The following is a 17,453-nucleotide window of genomic DNA, read 5'->3' on the forward strand; positions in this document are numbered from 1 at the left end:
CGGTGAGGCCGAGAGGGAGATCTTGATGACTGAGCATCACAGGGTCTCTATACCTTTAGCCCAAGTTTGTAAAAAAACCATTGTACTTCAAGAGAGATGGATGACATCATAGACATCCGGATGATACGTAGATAGGTGGAGGGGCAGGTGGTGTTGAGGAAGCAGGACTAAGGCAGATTAGGAAAATGGACAAAGAAGTGGCATTAGTAATGACCTTTCAAGAACCAATGGATTCTGACATAGTTCTGGAGGACTGGAAAATTACAAATGTCACTCCACTTTTCAAGAAGGGAGAAAGACAAAAAAAAAGGAAATTATAGGCCAATTAGGCTGACCTCAGTGGTTGTTAAAATGTTGGAGTCAATGGTTAAGGACATGGTTTCAGGGAATTTGGAGGCACATGAGAAAATAGGCCATAGTTAGCATGGTTTCCTCAAGGGAAAATCTTGCCTGAAGAAATAATAAGCAGGATAAACAAGGAGAATTGATGGATATTGTCTACTTGGATTTTCAGAAGGCCTTTGACAATGAGGCTGCTTAACAAGTTAGGAGGCCATGACATTAGGGGAATGATACTATTACTAGAAAGAGCTTTTTCCGTTTGGTAGCCGGTGACTAGTGGTCTTCCACAGCGGTCTGTGTTGAGGCTGCCTATTTTTGCATTATATGTCAATGATTTGGATGACAGAATTAATGACTTTGTCGCCAAGTTTGTGGACAATATGAAAGTAGGTGGAAGGACAGGTAGTATTGAGGAAGCAGAGTGGCTACAGAAGGACTTAGACAGATTAGGAGAATGGGCAAATAAGTTGCAGATGGAATATAGTGTTGGAAGGTATGGTTATGCACTTTGATCGAAGAAATAAAAGTGCAGATTATTTTTGAAATGGAGAAAATATTCAAAAATCTGAGGTGCAAAGAGACTTGGGAGTCCTCATGCAGGATTCCTGAAAGGTTAATTTGCAGGTTGAGTCAGAGGTGAAGAAGGCAAATGCAATGTTAGCATTCATTTCAAGGCACCTAGTTAATAAAAGTAAGGATATAATGCTGGGGCTGTGTAAGACATTGGTGAGGCCTCACCTACAGTATTGTGAGCAGTTTTGGGCCCCTTATCAAAGAACATATGTGCTGGCATTGGAGACCATTCAGAGGAAGCTCACGAGAATGATGCTGGGGGAAAAAAAAGTCCAGTTAAGGTCTGAGGAGCACGTAATGTTTCTGGGTCTGTACTCACTGGAGATGAGATGAATGAGAGGGAATCACGTTGAAATGTATCAAATATTGAAAAGCCCAGCTACAGTAGATATGGAAAGGATATTTCCTATAGTTGTGGGGGGAGAGGGTGGAGTCTAGGACCAGAGGAAATGGTCTCAGAATAGAGGGACGTCTGTTTGGAACAGGAATTTCTTTAACCAGAGTGTGGTGAATTTGTAAAATCCATTGTCACTTGGAGGCCAAGTCATTGACCATAAGACCATAAGATATAGGGGCAGAAATAGGTCATTCAGCCCATCGAGTCTGCTCTGCCATTTCATCATGCTGATTCAATTTTCCTCTCAGCCCTCATCTCCTACCTTCTCCCCATACCCTTTCATGCTGTAACCAATCAAGAATCTGTCAACCTCTGTTTTAAATATACATTGGTGCCAATGACAAATAGAAAAAGGAAGGAAGTCCTGAAGAGAGAATTCAGAGAGTTGGGTAGGAAACTGAAAAGCAGGACTTCCAGGGTAGTAATCTCAGGATTGCTGCCTGTGCCACGTGCTAACGAGCGCAAGAATAACATGACCAGGCATATTACTGCGTGGCTGAGAGGCTGGTGTAGGGAGCAGGGCTTTATGTTCCTCAACCGATGGGGCCTCTTCTGGGGGAGGTATGACCTGTACAAAAAAGGACGGATTACCCTGAACCCAAATGGGTCCATTATCCTAGCAGGCAGGTTTAATACAGCTGTTAGGGAGGGTTAAAACTAATTTGGCAGGGGGATGGGGACCGGAGTGATAGGACTGAGGAAGGGGAAAACAGATATAAATCAAAGATAGCGTGCAAAAGAGATAATAGAAAGGACAAGCACGAGATGAAGCATCATCACAGCCTATGGGATGAGTTACAGGACAATAGAGGTGTGGTGCTGTTAAAACAGGCAGCAACAAATACTGGACTGTAAGTGTTATATTTGAACACATACAGCATAAGAAATAAAATGGACAATCTTGAAAATCAGCTACAGATTGCCAGTATGGCCTTGTGGCCATCTTTGAAACTTGGCTAAAGGATAGCTGCCATTGGGAGCTGAATGTCCAAGGATATATGGTGTATCAAAACGATAGGTTAGTAGGCAGAGGGGGTGGTGTGGCCCTGTGTATAGGAAATAATATTAAATCATTAGAAAGGGATGACATAGGATTGGAAGGTGTAGAGTCTGCATGGGTTGAGTTAAGTAATGGCAAGGGTAAAAGGACCCTAATGGCAGTTGTATACAGGCCTCCAAACAGCAGTCGGGATGTGGATTACAAATTACAGCTGGAGATAGAAAAGGCGTGTCAGAAAGGTAATGTCATGATCATTGTTGGTGCTTTTAACATGAAAGTGGATTGGGAAAACTAGGCCAGTACTGGACCTCGAGAGAGAATTTGTAGAATGTCTAAGGGATGGATTTTTAGAACAGTTTGTTGCTGAGCCCACTAGGGGATTGGATGTATTGGATTGGGTGTTGTGCAATGATCTGGAGATGATAAGAGAGCTTAAGGTTAAGGAACCCTTAGGAAGAAGTGATTACAATATGATCCAGTTCACTTTGAAATTTGAAAAGGAGAAACTAAATTCAATGTGTTGGTATTTTAGTGGAATAAAGGAAATTACAATGGCATGGGAGTGAAACTGGCCAAAGTTGACTGGAAAGGGACGCTAGCAGGAAGGACAGCAGAGCTGCAATGGCTGGAGTTTCTGTGAAAAATAAGGAAAGTGCAAGACAGATATATTCCAAGTAAGAATAAATTTTCGAATGGAAGAGGGACACTTCTGTGGCTGACAAGTGAAGGAATGCAAACAAAGGTGTGAGCGTGGCTAGAGGAGAACGGCAGGCAGGAGGACGAACGGGAAGGCAGGCGGCATGCAATGCTCCTGTTAACACAGAGAATCAGTTAACACAGGCAAACAACAGCCAGGAAACAAAATTTAGAATACACAATTTTAAGCGGCCTAGAATGTGAACTACCACACTGGCAGAAGCAAAGATCTGGCGATAAGTGGATGGAAAGCTGGGGTATTTATGCTGCAGGTTAGATGAGATTCAGGTTTGCCGCAATCAGGGAGCCCAGGAGAACAAATGAAATGCCATGCCCACCACACACACACACACACAGGTCTTCACAGTGGAAGACATTCAAGAGTGTCAGGGAAGTGAAGTTTGTGCAGTGAAATTTACGACTGAGAAGATGCTCAGGAAGCTTAATGGTCTGGGGGTGAATAAATCTCCTGGACCTGTTGGAATGCACCCTCGGGTTCTGAAGGAAGTAGCTGGAGAGACTGTGGAGGCACTAACGATGCTCTTTCAAGAATCAATAGATTCTGGCATTGTACCGGATGACTGGAAAATTGCAAATGTTACTCCACTATTTAAGAAGGGTGGGAGGCAGCAGAAAGGAAACTATAGACCTGTTAGCCTGACATCAGTGGTTGGGAAGTTATTGGAATGGATTGTTAGGTTGAGATTACAGAGTACCTGGAGGCACATGACAAGATAGGCCAAAGCCAGCATGGTTTCCTGAAAGGAATATCCTGCCTGACTAACCGACTGCAGTTTTTTGAGGAAATTATAAGCAGGGTAGGCAAAGAAGATGCAGTAGATGTGGTGTACTTGGATTTATGGGAGACCTTTGACAAGGTGCTGCACATGAGGCTGCTTAGCGAGATAAGAGCCCATGAAATTACAGGGAAGTTACTAGCATGGGTGGAGCATTGGCTGATCGGCAGAAAGCAGAGAGTGGGAATAAAGGGATCTGATTCTAGCTCAATGCCGGTTACCAGTGGAGCTCCACAGGGGTTGGTGTTGGGACCACTGCTTTTTACAATGTATGTCAATGATTTGGACAACGGCATTAATGGATTTGTGGCTAAATTTGCCGATGATACAAAGATAGGTGGAGGAGCGGGTAGTGTTGATGAAACATGGAGCTTAGAAAAATAGAGGGCCATGGGTAACCTTGGTAATTTCTAAAGTAAGTACATGTTCAGCACAGCAATGTGGGCTGAAGGGCCTGTATTGTGCTGTAGGTTTTCTGGGTTTCTACGTTTCTAAACAGAGAGTCTGCAGAGATAGTTTAAGGGAATAGGCAAAGGAGTAGCTAATGATATACAATGTTGGAAAGTTTATAGTCATGCACCTTGGTGGAAGAAATAGACGGGCAGACAGTTATTTAGATGGAGAGAGAATTCAAAATGCAGAGATGCAAAGGGACTTGGGAGTCCTTGTGCAGGGTACCCTAAAGTTTAACCTCAAGGCTGAGTCAGTGGTGAAGAAGGTGAATGCAATGTTGGCATTCATTTTTTGACGTTTAGAATATAAGAGCAGGGACATGATTTTGAGGCTCTATAAGGAACTCGTGAGACCACACTTGGAGAGTTGTGTGCAGTTTTGTGCTCCTTATTTTAGAAAGGATACACTGACTTTGGAGCGGGTTCAGAGAAGATTCACGAGAATGATTCCAGGAATGAGGAACGTCTGGCAGTTCTTGGGCTGTATTCCCTGGAGTTCAGGAAAATGAGTGGGGATCTCACAGAAACATTCTGAATGTTAAAAGATCTGAACAGATTAGATATGGCAAAGTTATTTCCCATGGTAGGGAAGTGTAGGACAAGGGAGCATGAATTCAGGATTGAAGGACGTCCAGTTAGAACAGAGATGCGGAGAAATTACTTTAGTCAGAGGGTGGTAAATCTGTGGAATTTTTTTTGCCACGAGCAGCTGTGGAGGCCAGGTCATGGGGTGTATTTAAGGCAGTGATAGAGAGGTTCTTGATTAGCCAGGGCATCAAAGGGCATGGGGAGAAGGCAGGGGAGTGGGGACGACTGGAAGAATTGGAACAGCCCATGATTGAATGGTGGAGCAGACTCGATGGGTCGAGTGGCCTACTTTTGCTCCTATATCTTATCGTCTTATAAAGACTTGATCTCCACAGCTGGCTGTTGCAACTAATTCCACAGATTTGCCTCATTCTGGCTGAACAAATTCCTCATCTCCGTTCTAAAAGGACGTCCCTCTATTCCGAGGCTGTGTCCTCCCGGTTTCGACTCTCCCACCAGAGGAAACAGCCTCACCACATCCATTCTATCAAGGCCTTTCACCATTCGATAGGTGGATTGGTGAATATGGGACCCGTGAACATTCAAGTGCAGACAAATACAGAGATGAGGATTCTATCTTTCTTCGCGGTGCCCCACACCCAAGAGAAATAGTCATGACTGTCTCTGTTCCGATGCCTCATTCCTCCTGTCATTTCAGTCCCGCCTACTACCGCTCCCCTCACTGACTCGGGTTATGCTTACCTCACGCCGATGTTTTCCAATTCATCCACTGTCAGTTTCGGCAGGGTTGTGCCGGATATGTTTTTATCTGTTGAGAGAGTGTATACAGAAAAGCAAAAGCAAAATTCAGTAAGAATCATTCCTGCTCTCGGACCACAAAACCTACACGGTGTTTTAGAAAGACTACCAGCACCCTGTCGATCAGGAGCAGCACGGAACACACGGCTTTTGCCAACAACTTGTGAGCAGAATTTAAGCTTTCTATGAATAAAAGTCGCAACCCTAACATCTGCCGACCCGAACCCGGCAGCAGAGCACGCACCATCTCTCTCCCAGTGACGCCGAATACGCAGCTCACGGCAAACTGAGTACGTTCGGTATGTGACTAATAGAACACAAGTTCAGTGTTTTTAGACAACTTCGTTAGAAATTACACGTGTACCCGGAACGACCGCATGCCTAGCAAACCTGCCTATTCCACACACCTGAAGTCACCTATCACCTTCTGAACTGTCCCTCTTTCCCTCTTGCTACCATTTCATTCTGGCGGCTTCCTCCTTCCTTTGCAGTCCTGAAGAAGGGTCTCGGTCCGAAACATCAATTGTTTATCCATTTCCATAGATGGCACCTGACCTGCCGAGTTTCTCCGGCAGTTTGTTTGTGACTTTCTCGATTTCCAGCATCTGAACAATCTCATGTGTTTATGATTTTCTGTCTGTGTCCCTGGGGAACACTCGCTCCGCTTGTTTAATACCAAGAAACGGAGCTGATCTAGGAGACGCCGCCCCTCTTCCTGTGTTTGGCGTGTGGCTGAACTGTTGTGAGGAAATCCACAGGGAAAGACTGGGATGAACAGTAAACACCACATGTTCCTTCATCAACTCTATTTCTCGGTATCAAAGTTGTGAGGTAGGTCTTCCCAGCGAGGCAGGGAGAAGTCTGTTCATCCCGCAGTCGTTGTGGGTACACCTGTCGCTGCTTGCTAAGTCGTCCTCAAAAAAACCTTGACATCAACCTGACGCGTGTAATAGCAATTACATACCGAATGGATGCTTATTCGGAATCATTGACAGAGGAATGGAGCGTGCTTTTCTGCCGAGCTCGGGAACCCTGCTATTATGGTTGAGAATTTAATAATGGGGAGCTTAAATTCCTCTGTCAAATTATATTCAAAGCTCTTGTCTCCCTGATGCTCCGAATTGACTGGGGATTTCTTTCTTCTAAAATACTTTCTGGGTTGGCATGAACATCGATTTCTCTAAATTCGGATAATTTCTCATCCTCGCCCTTTACCCTTTCTCCATTCCCTATTCCAGTTCACCTTTTATCACTTCTCTCCTCCTCACCTGCCCATCAGCTTCCCTGGTTCCTCTCCTCTTTCCCTTTTTTCCATGGTCCACTGTCCTCGCCAATCACATTCCCTCTTTACCTCTTCCCCTATCACCGCCTCCCAGCTTCTGACTTCATGTCCCACTCCTCCATCCACCCACCTTCCCCCTCACCTGCCATCTTGTACTCCTTCCCCCCCCCCCCGACCTTCTTCTCTGCCCCATCGAAACGTCGACTGTTTATTCCAATTTACAGATACTGAGTTACGGCAGCATTTGGCGTGTGATGCTCTGGGTTTCCAGTACCTGCAGAATCTCGTGTATCATTGATGAAATAAGCGCAGGAGGAAAGGTTTTGTACATTTTTCTGATTCCATACTTGCCTCTGAACAACTTCTCGAACTGTTCCAAGCCTTGCATCCACAGGAATCCGCACACATCGTCCACGCTCCATTCCAGGAAATTCGATTTTTTCGGCGAAAAAGCTCTGCGCTTCGCGGTACTGCTGCCCGCGGCCGCTCCGTCAGAGGTGCAGGACCGCTGTCTCTTGCTGCTCATCTCGCCTCTCTGAGCATCCAACACATCGCACAGACTACACCTGCACACTGCCCGTGACTGACAGGTGTGACGTACCTCGAGGATTGACGCCCTCTTCCCCACACTTGTTCATAGAAAAGTACAGCGCGGAAAGAGGCCCTTCGGCCCATCTAGTCCGTGCCGAAACACTTAAACTGCCTGCTCCCATCGACCCGCACCGAGACCATAACCCTCCATACCCCTACCATCCAGGTACCTGTCCAGACTTCACTTAAACGCTGAAATCGAGCTCCCGCTGGCAGCTCATTTCCAGTCTCACACTTCTCTGAGTGAAGAAGTTTCCCCGATGTTCCCCTTAAACTTTTCACGTTTCACCCTTAACTCATGATTTCTAGTTGTAGTCTCACGCAACCTCAGTGGAAAAAGCCTGCTTGTATTTGCCCTAACTATAACCCTCATAATTTGGGCCGTTTAGATCATATGAGATGTTGACACTTTGACACCCAGGAACTTGAACCTGTTCAGGCTGACACTCAATGACGACTGGTGTATATTCCCCTGACTTCTCCTTCCTGGAGTCAACATTCAATTCACTGGTGGCCCTGTTGCTTCACGCCAAAGATCCCATTTTAGAAGGAAGGCCATAGTACAATTAATGAGATTTGGAGAGTTATCAGTGATAGGAACATTGCACATTGTTATCTAAATCCAGTCCCAGCCCATGTGGTTGCAATAACAGACTTTGCTATGATCCTCAACTGTCATAGTCCGGTCTGTCAACGACTCATTTCAGTTAATTTCCTTTTCCCCGTGTTCCACTGGGCTCTTTGATTAGGGCACCTTATGCTCATTCGAACTGGCAGCATAAAAACTCCTGCTTATATCTACTCGCTGTCACACTGGGGGTTGTTGAAGGCGGGCCCAAATGCAAGACACAAACACTGAAGTACAAGGAACAGGACTTGACTAGAGTAGGGATGAGACAGGATACAGACAAGGAGCAGGGACAAGAACGCAGACTTGGGCTAGGACATGGACAAGACAGGGAACCCGGACAAGGAACTATGCACTAGGAGCCTGGGCTTGGGCTTTGAGCCAGAGACTGGATGAGCACCCAGAACCTGGGTCTTGCCACGGGAGCTCGGGCCCCAGAACCAGGCAAGGACATGACATGACTACAGGACAGGACGTGGCTGGGGTGTAGAGGCTTGGGGTTTGAGGCTGGGGGTTTGATCTTGAGGCTTGAAGCTGGGCTCTTGGTCTTGAGGCTTGAGGCTGGGGTCTTGAGGCTTGATGCTGAGGTCTTGAGGCTTGAGGCTTGAGGCTGGGGTCTTGAGAATTGGAGCGGGAGTGCGGAGGAAGCCATTTTTGAATTTTTCGTTTTTTTTTCCATCTGCGTTCAGAGAGGTGGGACTGTGCAGGCGTGTGATGTCAGACAGTGAAGCACGGAAGATTTAAAAGGAACAGAGCCTCATACAGCGGGCAGCGTAGTTTGCGGGTGGCGGAGTGAGCCGGGAGCAGAGTGAAGGCTTAAGGGCTTCGGCTGAATGGGCTTAGGCGGAAATGGGCGAGGCGAAGAGGGTTTGGTATTCATTTTTTGTTGTTATTTGAGGAGAGGGGCAGTATGAGTGTGAGGGCAGCTTGCTGTTCTTGGTGCCGGATGTGGGAGGTCCTGGAGTCTCCAAGCCTCCCGGACGTCCACATCTGCCCCAGGTGCGCCAAGATGCAGCTCCTAAGGGACCGCGTTAGGGAACTGGAGCTGCAGCTCGGTGACCTTAGTCTGGTCAGGGAGAGTGAGGAGTTGATAGAGAGGAGTTACAGGCAGGTGGCCACACCGGGGCCACGGGAGGCAGACAAGTGGGTCACAGTTAGGAAGGGGAAGGGGAAGGTTCAGGTGCTAGAGAGTACCCCTGTGACTGTGCTCCTTGACAATAAGTACTCCTGTTTGAATACTGTTGGGGGGGACAGCTGGGGGAAGCAACAGTGGCTGTGCCTCCGGCACAGAGTCTGGCCCTGTAGCTCAGAAGGGTAGGGAAAGGAAGAGGAGGGCAGTAGTTATAGGGGACTCGATAGTAAGGGGGTCAGATAGACGATTCTGTGGACACAGTCCAGAGACCCAGATGGTAGTTTGCCTCCCTGGTGCCAGGGTCCGGGATATTTCTGATCGTGTCCAAGATATCCTGAAGTGGGAGTGTGAGGAGCCAGAGGTCATGGTACATATAGGTACCAATGACATAGGTAGGAAAAGGGAAAAGGTCCTGAAAGGAGAATATAAGGAGTTAGGAAGGGAGTTGATAAAAAGGACCGCAAAGGTAGTAATCTCAGGATTACTGCCTGTGCCACGCGACAGAGAGAGTAGGAATGCAATGAGGTGGAGTATAAATGTGTGGCTGAGAGATTCGGAGCAGGGGGCAGGGATTCAAGTTTTTGGATCATTGGGACCTCTTTTGGCACAGGCGTGACCTGTACAAAAAGGACGGGTTACACTTGAATCCTAGGGGGACCAATATCCTGGTGGGGAGATTTGTGAGGGCTACTGAGGTGACTTTAAACTAGAATGGTTGGGGGGTGGGAATCAAATTAAAGAGACTAGGAGAGAGGAGGTTAGTTCACAATAGGGGGATGGGAACAAGTGCAGAGAGTCAGAGGGGTGTAAAATGAGGGTATAAGCAAAAAGTTGTAAGGTGAAAAGTAAAAATGGCAGGCCGGCAAATCCAGGGCAAAAATCGAAAAGGGCCATTTTTCAACATAATTGTATAAGGGCTAGGAGTGTTGTAAAAGCAAGCCTGAAGGCTTTGTGTGTCAATGCAAGGAGCATTTGTAACAAGGTGGATGAATTAAAAGTGCAGATTGTTATTAATGAATATGATATAGTTGGGATCACAGAGACATAGCTCCAGGGTGACCAAGGGTGGGAGCTCAACATTCAGGGATATTCAATATTCAGGAGGGATAAACATGAAAGAAAAGGAGGTGGGGTAGTATTGCTGGTTAGAGAGGAGATTAATGCAATAGAAAGGAAGGACATTAGCCGGGAGGATGTAGAATTGATATGAGTAGAGCTGCGTAACACTAAGGGGCAGAAAACCATAGAACCATCGAAACTACAGCACAGGAACAGGCCCTTTGGCCCTTCTTGGCTGTGCCAAACCATTTTCTGCCTAGTCCCATTGACCTGCACACGGACCATATCCCTCCATACACCTCCCATCCATGTATCTGTCCAATTTATTCTTAAATGTTAAAAAAGAACCCACATTTACCACCTCGTCTGGCAGCTCATTCCATACTCCCACCACTCTCTGTATGAAGAAGCCCCCCCTAATGTTCCCTTTAAACTTTTCCCCCCTCACCCTTAAAAATGCTGGTGGAAGTTGTGTACAGGCCACCTAACAGTAGTAGTGAGGTTGGGGATGGTATTAAACAGGAAATTAGAAATGCGTGCAATAAAGGAACACCAGTTATAATGGGTGACTTCAATCTACATATAGATTGGGTGAACCAAATTGGTAAGGGTGCTGAGGAAGAGGATTTCTTGGAATGTATGCGGGATGGTTTTTTGAACCAACATGTCGAGGAACCAACTAGAGAGCAGGCTATTCTGGACTGGGTTTTGAGCAATGAGGAAGGGTTCATTAGCAATCTTGTCGTGAGAGGCCCCTTGGGTAAGAGTGACCATAATATGGTGGAATTCTTCATTAAGATGGAGAGTGACATAGTTTCTTTCTTTTCTTTTTAAATCTTTTTATTAGTTTTTCAAAATTATAAACTCAATAACAAGGTTGGTACAAAGAGATTGGAAAAATGTTCATCAGCATATATAAAATGAATTTTAAGTAACATAGAAATAAAAGATTTCCAAACTCATAATGAGATTAAACATTAACAAAGAAATAAAAAGAAAAAAAATATATAAACAAAAAACCCAAAAGAAAAAGAGAAAAAAAAACCCAAAAAAGGCAAAACAGGGCTAGACCAACAGCTTCTATCAGACACAATCAATAATGTCGTTAACTCTGCTCCTCTCACCATACAATTTAAAAAAAATTCGGAAAGGTCAGATTACATCATATGAAAATATTGCATAAAAGGTTTCCAAGTATCTTCAAATTTAACCGAAGGGTCAAAAATATCACTTCTAATTTTTTCTAAATTTAAACTTAATATGGTTTGAGAAAACCATTGGAATGTAGTTAGAGGATTAGTTTCCTTCCAGTTCAGCAAAATAGATCTTCTCGCCATTAAAGTAACAAAAGCTATCATTCGAGAGGCTGAAGAAGACAAAGATCTATGTTCTACCATTGGCAATCCAAAGATTGCCGTAATAGGATGGGGTTTTAAATCAAAGCATAGAACTGTTGAAATAATGTCAAAAATGTCTTTCCAATGTCTTTCCAGAAGAGGACAGGACCAAAACATATGAGTTAAAGAAGCCACTTCAGAGTGACATCTATCACAAGTAGGGTTTATATGGGAATAAAAACGAGCTAGTTTATCTTTGGACATATGAGCTCTGTGTACTATTTTAAATTGTATTAAAGTATGTTTAGCACATATAGAAGAAGTACTAACTAATTGAAAAATTTTATCCCATTTCTCTATAGGTAGGGAAAGTTGAAGTTCCCTTTCCCATTCATTTTTAATTTTATCAGATATATCTGGCTGTAATTTCATAATTATATCATAAATTATTGCTATTAATCCCTTCTGCAAAGGATTAAAACCTAAAATTTTATCGAAAATGCCAGAAGGATTTGAAGTCGGAAAGGTAGGCAACGTAGTATTTAAAAAATTTCTTATTTGTAAGTATCTAAAAAAATGGGATCTAGGCTAATCAAATTTCTCAGATAACTGCTCAAAAGAAGTAAAGCAGTTATCCAAAAATAGATCACGAAAACATATTATATCTTTTGTTTTCCATATCAAAAAGGCTTGGTCCATTACCGAGGGTTGGAAAAAGAAATTAGATATAATAGGGCTTGATAACATAAATTCATTCAGGCCAAAAAATTTACGAAATTGAAACCATATTTGCAATGTATGTTTAACTATAGGGTTGAAAATTTGTTTATTCAATTTAGATAGTGCAAAAGGCAGTGAAGTTCCTAAAATGGAAAGAGTGACATAGTTAATTCAGAAACAAAGGTTCTGAACTTAAAGAAGGGTAACTTTGAAGGTATGAGATGTGAATTACCTAAGATAGACTGGCAAATGATACTTAAAGGGTTGATGGTGGATATGCAATGGTAAGCATTTAAAGATCGCAAGGATGAACTACAACAATTGTTCATCCCAGTTTGGCAAAAGAATAAATCAGGGAAGGCAGTGCACCCATCGCTGACAAGGGAAATTAGGGATAGTATCAATTCCAAAGAAGAAGCATACAAATTAGCCAGAAAAAGCAGCTCATCTGAGGACTGGGAGAAATTCAGAGTCCAGCAGAGGAGGACAAAGGGCTTAATTAGGAAAGGGAAAAAAGATTATGAGAGAAAACTGGCAGGGAACATAAAAACTGACTGTAAAAACTTTTATAGATATGTGAAAAGAAAAAAAAGATTGGTTAAGACAAATGTAGGTCCCCTACAGACAGAAATAGATGATTGATTATGGGGAATAAGGACTTGGCAGACCAACTGAATAACTACTTTGGTTCTGTCTTCACTAAGGAGGACATAAATAATCTTCTGGAAATAGTAGGGGACAGAGGGTCTAGTGAGATGGAGGAACTGAGGGAAATACATGTTAATAGGGAAGTGGTGTTAGGTAAATTGAAGGGATTAAAGGCAGATAAATCCCCAGGGCCAGATGGTCTGCATCCCTGAGTGCTTAAGGAAGTAGCCCAAGAAATAATGGATGCATTAGTGATAATTTTTCAAAACTCTTTAGATTCTGGACTAGTTCCTGAGGATTAGAGGGTGGCTAATGTAACCCCGCTTTTTAAAAAAGGAGGGAGAGAGAAACCGGGAAATTATAGACCGGTTAGCCTAACATGAGTGGTGGGGAAAATGCTAGAGTCAGTTATCAAAGATGTGATAGCAGCACATTTGGAAAGCAGTGAAATCATCGGACAAAGTCAGCATGGATTTGTGAAAGGAAAATCATGTCTGACGAATCTCATAGAATTTTTTGAGGATGTAACTAGTAGAGTGGATAGGGGAGAACCAGTGGATGTGGTATATTTGAATTTTCAAAAGGCTTTTGACAAGGTCCCACACAGGAGATTAGTGTGCAAACTTAAAGCACACGGTATTGGGGGTAAGGTATTGATGTGAACATAGAACATAGAACATAGAATAGTACAGCACAGTAAAGGCCCTTCGGCCCACAATGTTGTGCCGACCCTCAAACCCTGCCTCCCATATAAGCCCCCACCTTAATTCCTCCATATACCTGTCTAGTAGTCTCTTAAACTTCACTAGTGTATCTGCCTCCACCATGACTCAGGCAGTGCATTCTACGCACCAAGCACTCTGAGTAAAAAACCTTCCTCTAATATCCCCCTTGAACTTCCCACCCCTTACCTTAAAGCCATGTCCTCTTGTATTGAGCAGTGGTGCCCTGGGGAAGAGGTGCTGGCTATCCACTCTATCTATTCCTCTTACTATCTTGTACACCTCTATCATGTCTCCTCTCATCCTCCTTCTCTCCAAAGAGTAAAGCCCTATCTCCCTTAATCTCTGATCATAATGCATACTTTCTAAACCAGGCAGCATCCTGGTAAATCTCCTCTGTACCCTTTCCAATGCTTCCACATCCTTCCTATAGTGAAGCGACCAGAACTGGACACAGTACTCCAAGTGTGGCCTAACCAGAGTCTTATAGAGCTGCATCATTACATCGCGACTCTTAAACTCTATCCCTCGACTTATGAAAGCTAACACCCCATAAGCTTTCTTAACTACCCTATCCACCTGTGAGGCAACTTTCAGGGATCTGTGGACATGTACCCCAAGATCCCTCTGCTTCTCCACACTACCAAGTATCCTGCCATTTTACTTTGTACTCTGCCTTGGAGTTTGTCCTTCCAAAGTGTACCACCTCACACTTCTCTGGGTTGAACTCCATCTGCCACTTCTCAGCCCACTTCTGCATCCCATCAATGTCTCTCTGCAATCTTTGACAATCCTCTACACTATCTACAACACCACCAACCTTTGTGTCATCTGCAAACTTGCCAACCCACCCTTCTACCCCACATCCAGGTCGTTAATAAAAATCACGGAAAGTAGAGGTCCCAGAATAGATCCTTGTGGGACACCACTGGTCACAATCCTCCAATCTGAATGTACTCCCTCCACCACCACCCTCTGCCTTCTGCAGGCAAGCCAATTCTGAATCCACCTGGCCAAACTTCCCTGGATCCCATGCTTTCTAACTTTCTGAATAAGCCTACCGTGAGGAACCTTGTCAAGTGTCTTACTAAAATCCATATAGATCACATCCACTGCACTACTCTCATCTATATGCCTGGTCACCTCCTCAAAGAACCCTATCAAGCTTGTTAGACATGATCTACCCTTCACAAAGCCATGCTGACTGTCCCTGATCAGACCATGATTCTCTAAATGCCTATAGATCCTATCTCTAAGAATCTTTTCCAACAGCTTTCCCACCACAGACGTAAGGCTCACTGGTCTATAATTATCCGGACTATCCCTACTACCTTTTTTGAACAAGGGGACAACATTTGCCTCCCTCCAATCCTCCGGTACCATCCCCGTGGACAACGAGGACATAAAGATCCTAGCCAGAGGCTCAGCAATCTCTTCTCTCGCCTCGTGGAGCAGCCTGGGGAATATTCCGTCAGGCCCCGGGGGCTTATCCATCCTAATGTATTTTAACAACTCCAACACCTCCTCTCTCTTAATATCAACATGCTCCAGAACATCAACCTCACTCATATTGTCCTCACCGTCATCAAGTTCCCTCTCATTGGTGAATACCGAAGAGAAGTATTCATTGAGGACCTCGCTCACTTCCACAACTTCCAGGCACATCTTCCCACCTTTATCTCTAATCGGTCCTACCTTCACTCCTGTCATCCTTTTTTTCTTCACATAATTGAAGAATGCCTTGGGGTTTTCCTTTACCCTACTCGCCAAGGCCTTCTCATGCTCCCTTCTTGCTCTTCTCAGCCCCTTCTTAAGCTCCTTTCTTGTTTCCCTATATTCCTCAATAGACCCATCTGATCCTCGCTTCCTAAACCTCATGTATGCTGTCTTCTTCCACCTGACTAGATTTTCTACCTCACTTGTCACCCATGGTTCCTTCACCCTATCATTCTTTATCTTCCTCACTGGGACAAATTTATCCCTAGCATCCCGCAAGAGATCTCTAAACATCGACCACATGTCCATAGTACTTTTCCCTGCAAAAACATCATCCCAATTCACACCCGCAAGTTCTAGCCTTATAGCCTCATAATTTGCCCTTCCCCAATTAAAAATTTTCCTGTCCTCTCTGATTCTATACTTTTCCATGATAATGCTAAAGGCCAGGGAGCGGTGGTCACTGTCCCCCAGATGCTCACCCACTGAGTGATCTGTGACCTGACCCGGTTCGTTACCTAGTACTAGATCTAGTATGGCATTCCCCCTGGTCGGCCTGTCCACATACTGTGACCGGAATCCATCCTGGACACACTTAACAAACTCTGCCCCATCTAAACCCTTGGAACTAATTTGGTGCCAATCAATATTCGGGAAGTTAAAGTCACCCATGATAACAACCCTGTTATCTTTGCACCTTTCCAAAATCTGCCTCCCAACCTGCTCTTCTGTATATCTGCTGCTACCAGGGGGCTATAGAATACCCCCAAAAGAGTAACTGCTCCCTTCCTGTTCCTGACTTGCACCCATATTGATTCAAAAGAAGATCCTGCTACATCATCCACCCTTTCTGTAGCTGTAATAAGATCCCTGACCAGTAATGCCACCCCTCCTCCCCTTTTTCCACCCTCTCTATCCCTTTTAAAGCACCGAAATCCAGGAATATTGAGAATCCGTTCCTGCCCTTGTGCCAGCCAAGTCTCTGTAATGGCCACTACATCATAATTCCATGTATGTATCCAAGCTCTCAGTTCATCACCTCTATTCCTGATGCTTCTTGCATTGAGGTACACACATTTCAGCCCTTCTCCCTTACTGTCTTTACACCATTTATTCTGCTTCTCTTTCCTCAAAGCCTCTCTGTATGCTAGATCTGGCTTTACTCCATGCACTTCTTTCACTGCTCTATCGCTCTGGATCCCATCCCCCTCGCAAATTAGTTTAAACTCTCCCGAACCTACCTGCAAAGATATTGCTCCCTGTCGAGTTCAGGTGCAACCCATCCAATCTGTACAGGTCCCACCTTCCCCAGAAGAGATCCTAATGATCTAAAAATCTAAAACCCTGCTCCCTGCACCAACTCCTCCGCCACGCATTCAACTGCCATCTCCTCCAATTCTTACCATCACTGTCATGTAGCACTGGCAGCAATCCTGAGAACGCCACCCTTGAGGTCCTGTTCTTCAGCCTTCTGCCTAGTTCCCGAAACCCACACTTCAGGACCTCATCCCTCTTCCTGCCTATGTCACTGGTCCCAACATGTATCACGACTTCTGGTTGCTTTTCCTCTCATACCAGGATGTCGTGCACCCAGTCAGAGGCATCCCGGACCCTGGAACCCGGGAGGCAACAAACCATGCGGGTGTCCTTCTCACGTCCACAAACTATAGAGTCCCCTGACTATAGAGTCTCCAATGATGACAGCTCTCCTGTTCTCCGTCCCACCCTTCTGCACCAGCTCTCCTCTTCTCCGTCCCACCCTTCTGCACCAGCTCTCCTCCTCTTCGTCCCACCCTTCTGCACCTGACTGTGTGGATAGATTCTCTATGTGGATAGAGGATGGAGAATTGGTTGGCAGACAGGAAGCAAAGAGTGGGAATAAACAGGACCTTTTCAGAATGGCAGGCAGTGACTAGTGGGGTACCGCAAGGCTCAGTGCTGAGACCCCAGTTGTTTACAATATATATTAATGACTTGGATGAGGGAATTAAATGCAGCATCTCTAAGTTTGCGG

At 44.8% G+C, this 17,453-nt stretch overlaps 1 protein-coding gene across 1 annotated transcript in view; it reads right to left on the reverse strand.

The window, feature by feature from the left end:
* LOC140210662 (deoxynucleoside triphosphate triphosphohydrolase SAMHD1-like) overlaps nt 1–7,412 on the reverse strand; it is a 70,031-nt gene extending 62,619 nt beyond the window's left edge. Inside the window, exons 1-2 of the mRNA XM_072279825.1 lie at nt 7,238–7,412; nt 5,548–5,614 (exon numbers count right to left, since the gene is read on the reverse strand). Coding sequence (XP_072135926.1) covers nt 5,548–5,614; nt 7,238–7,412 — 242 coding nt within the window. The remainder of the gene's footprint in view (nt 1–5,547; nt 5,615–7,237) is intronic.
* Nucleotides 7,413–17,453: the final 10,041 nt, after the last annotated feature.

This window comes from Mobula birostris, chromosome 2, assembly GCF_030028105.1.
Source record: "Mobula birostris isolate sMobBir1 chromosome 2, sMobBir1.hap1, whole genome shotgun sequence".
Taxonomy (NCBI): domain Eukaryota; kingdom Metazoa; phylum Chordata; class Chondrichthyes; order Myliobatiformes; family Myliobatidae; genus Mobula; species Mobula birostris.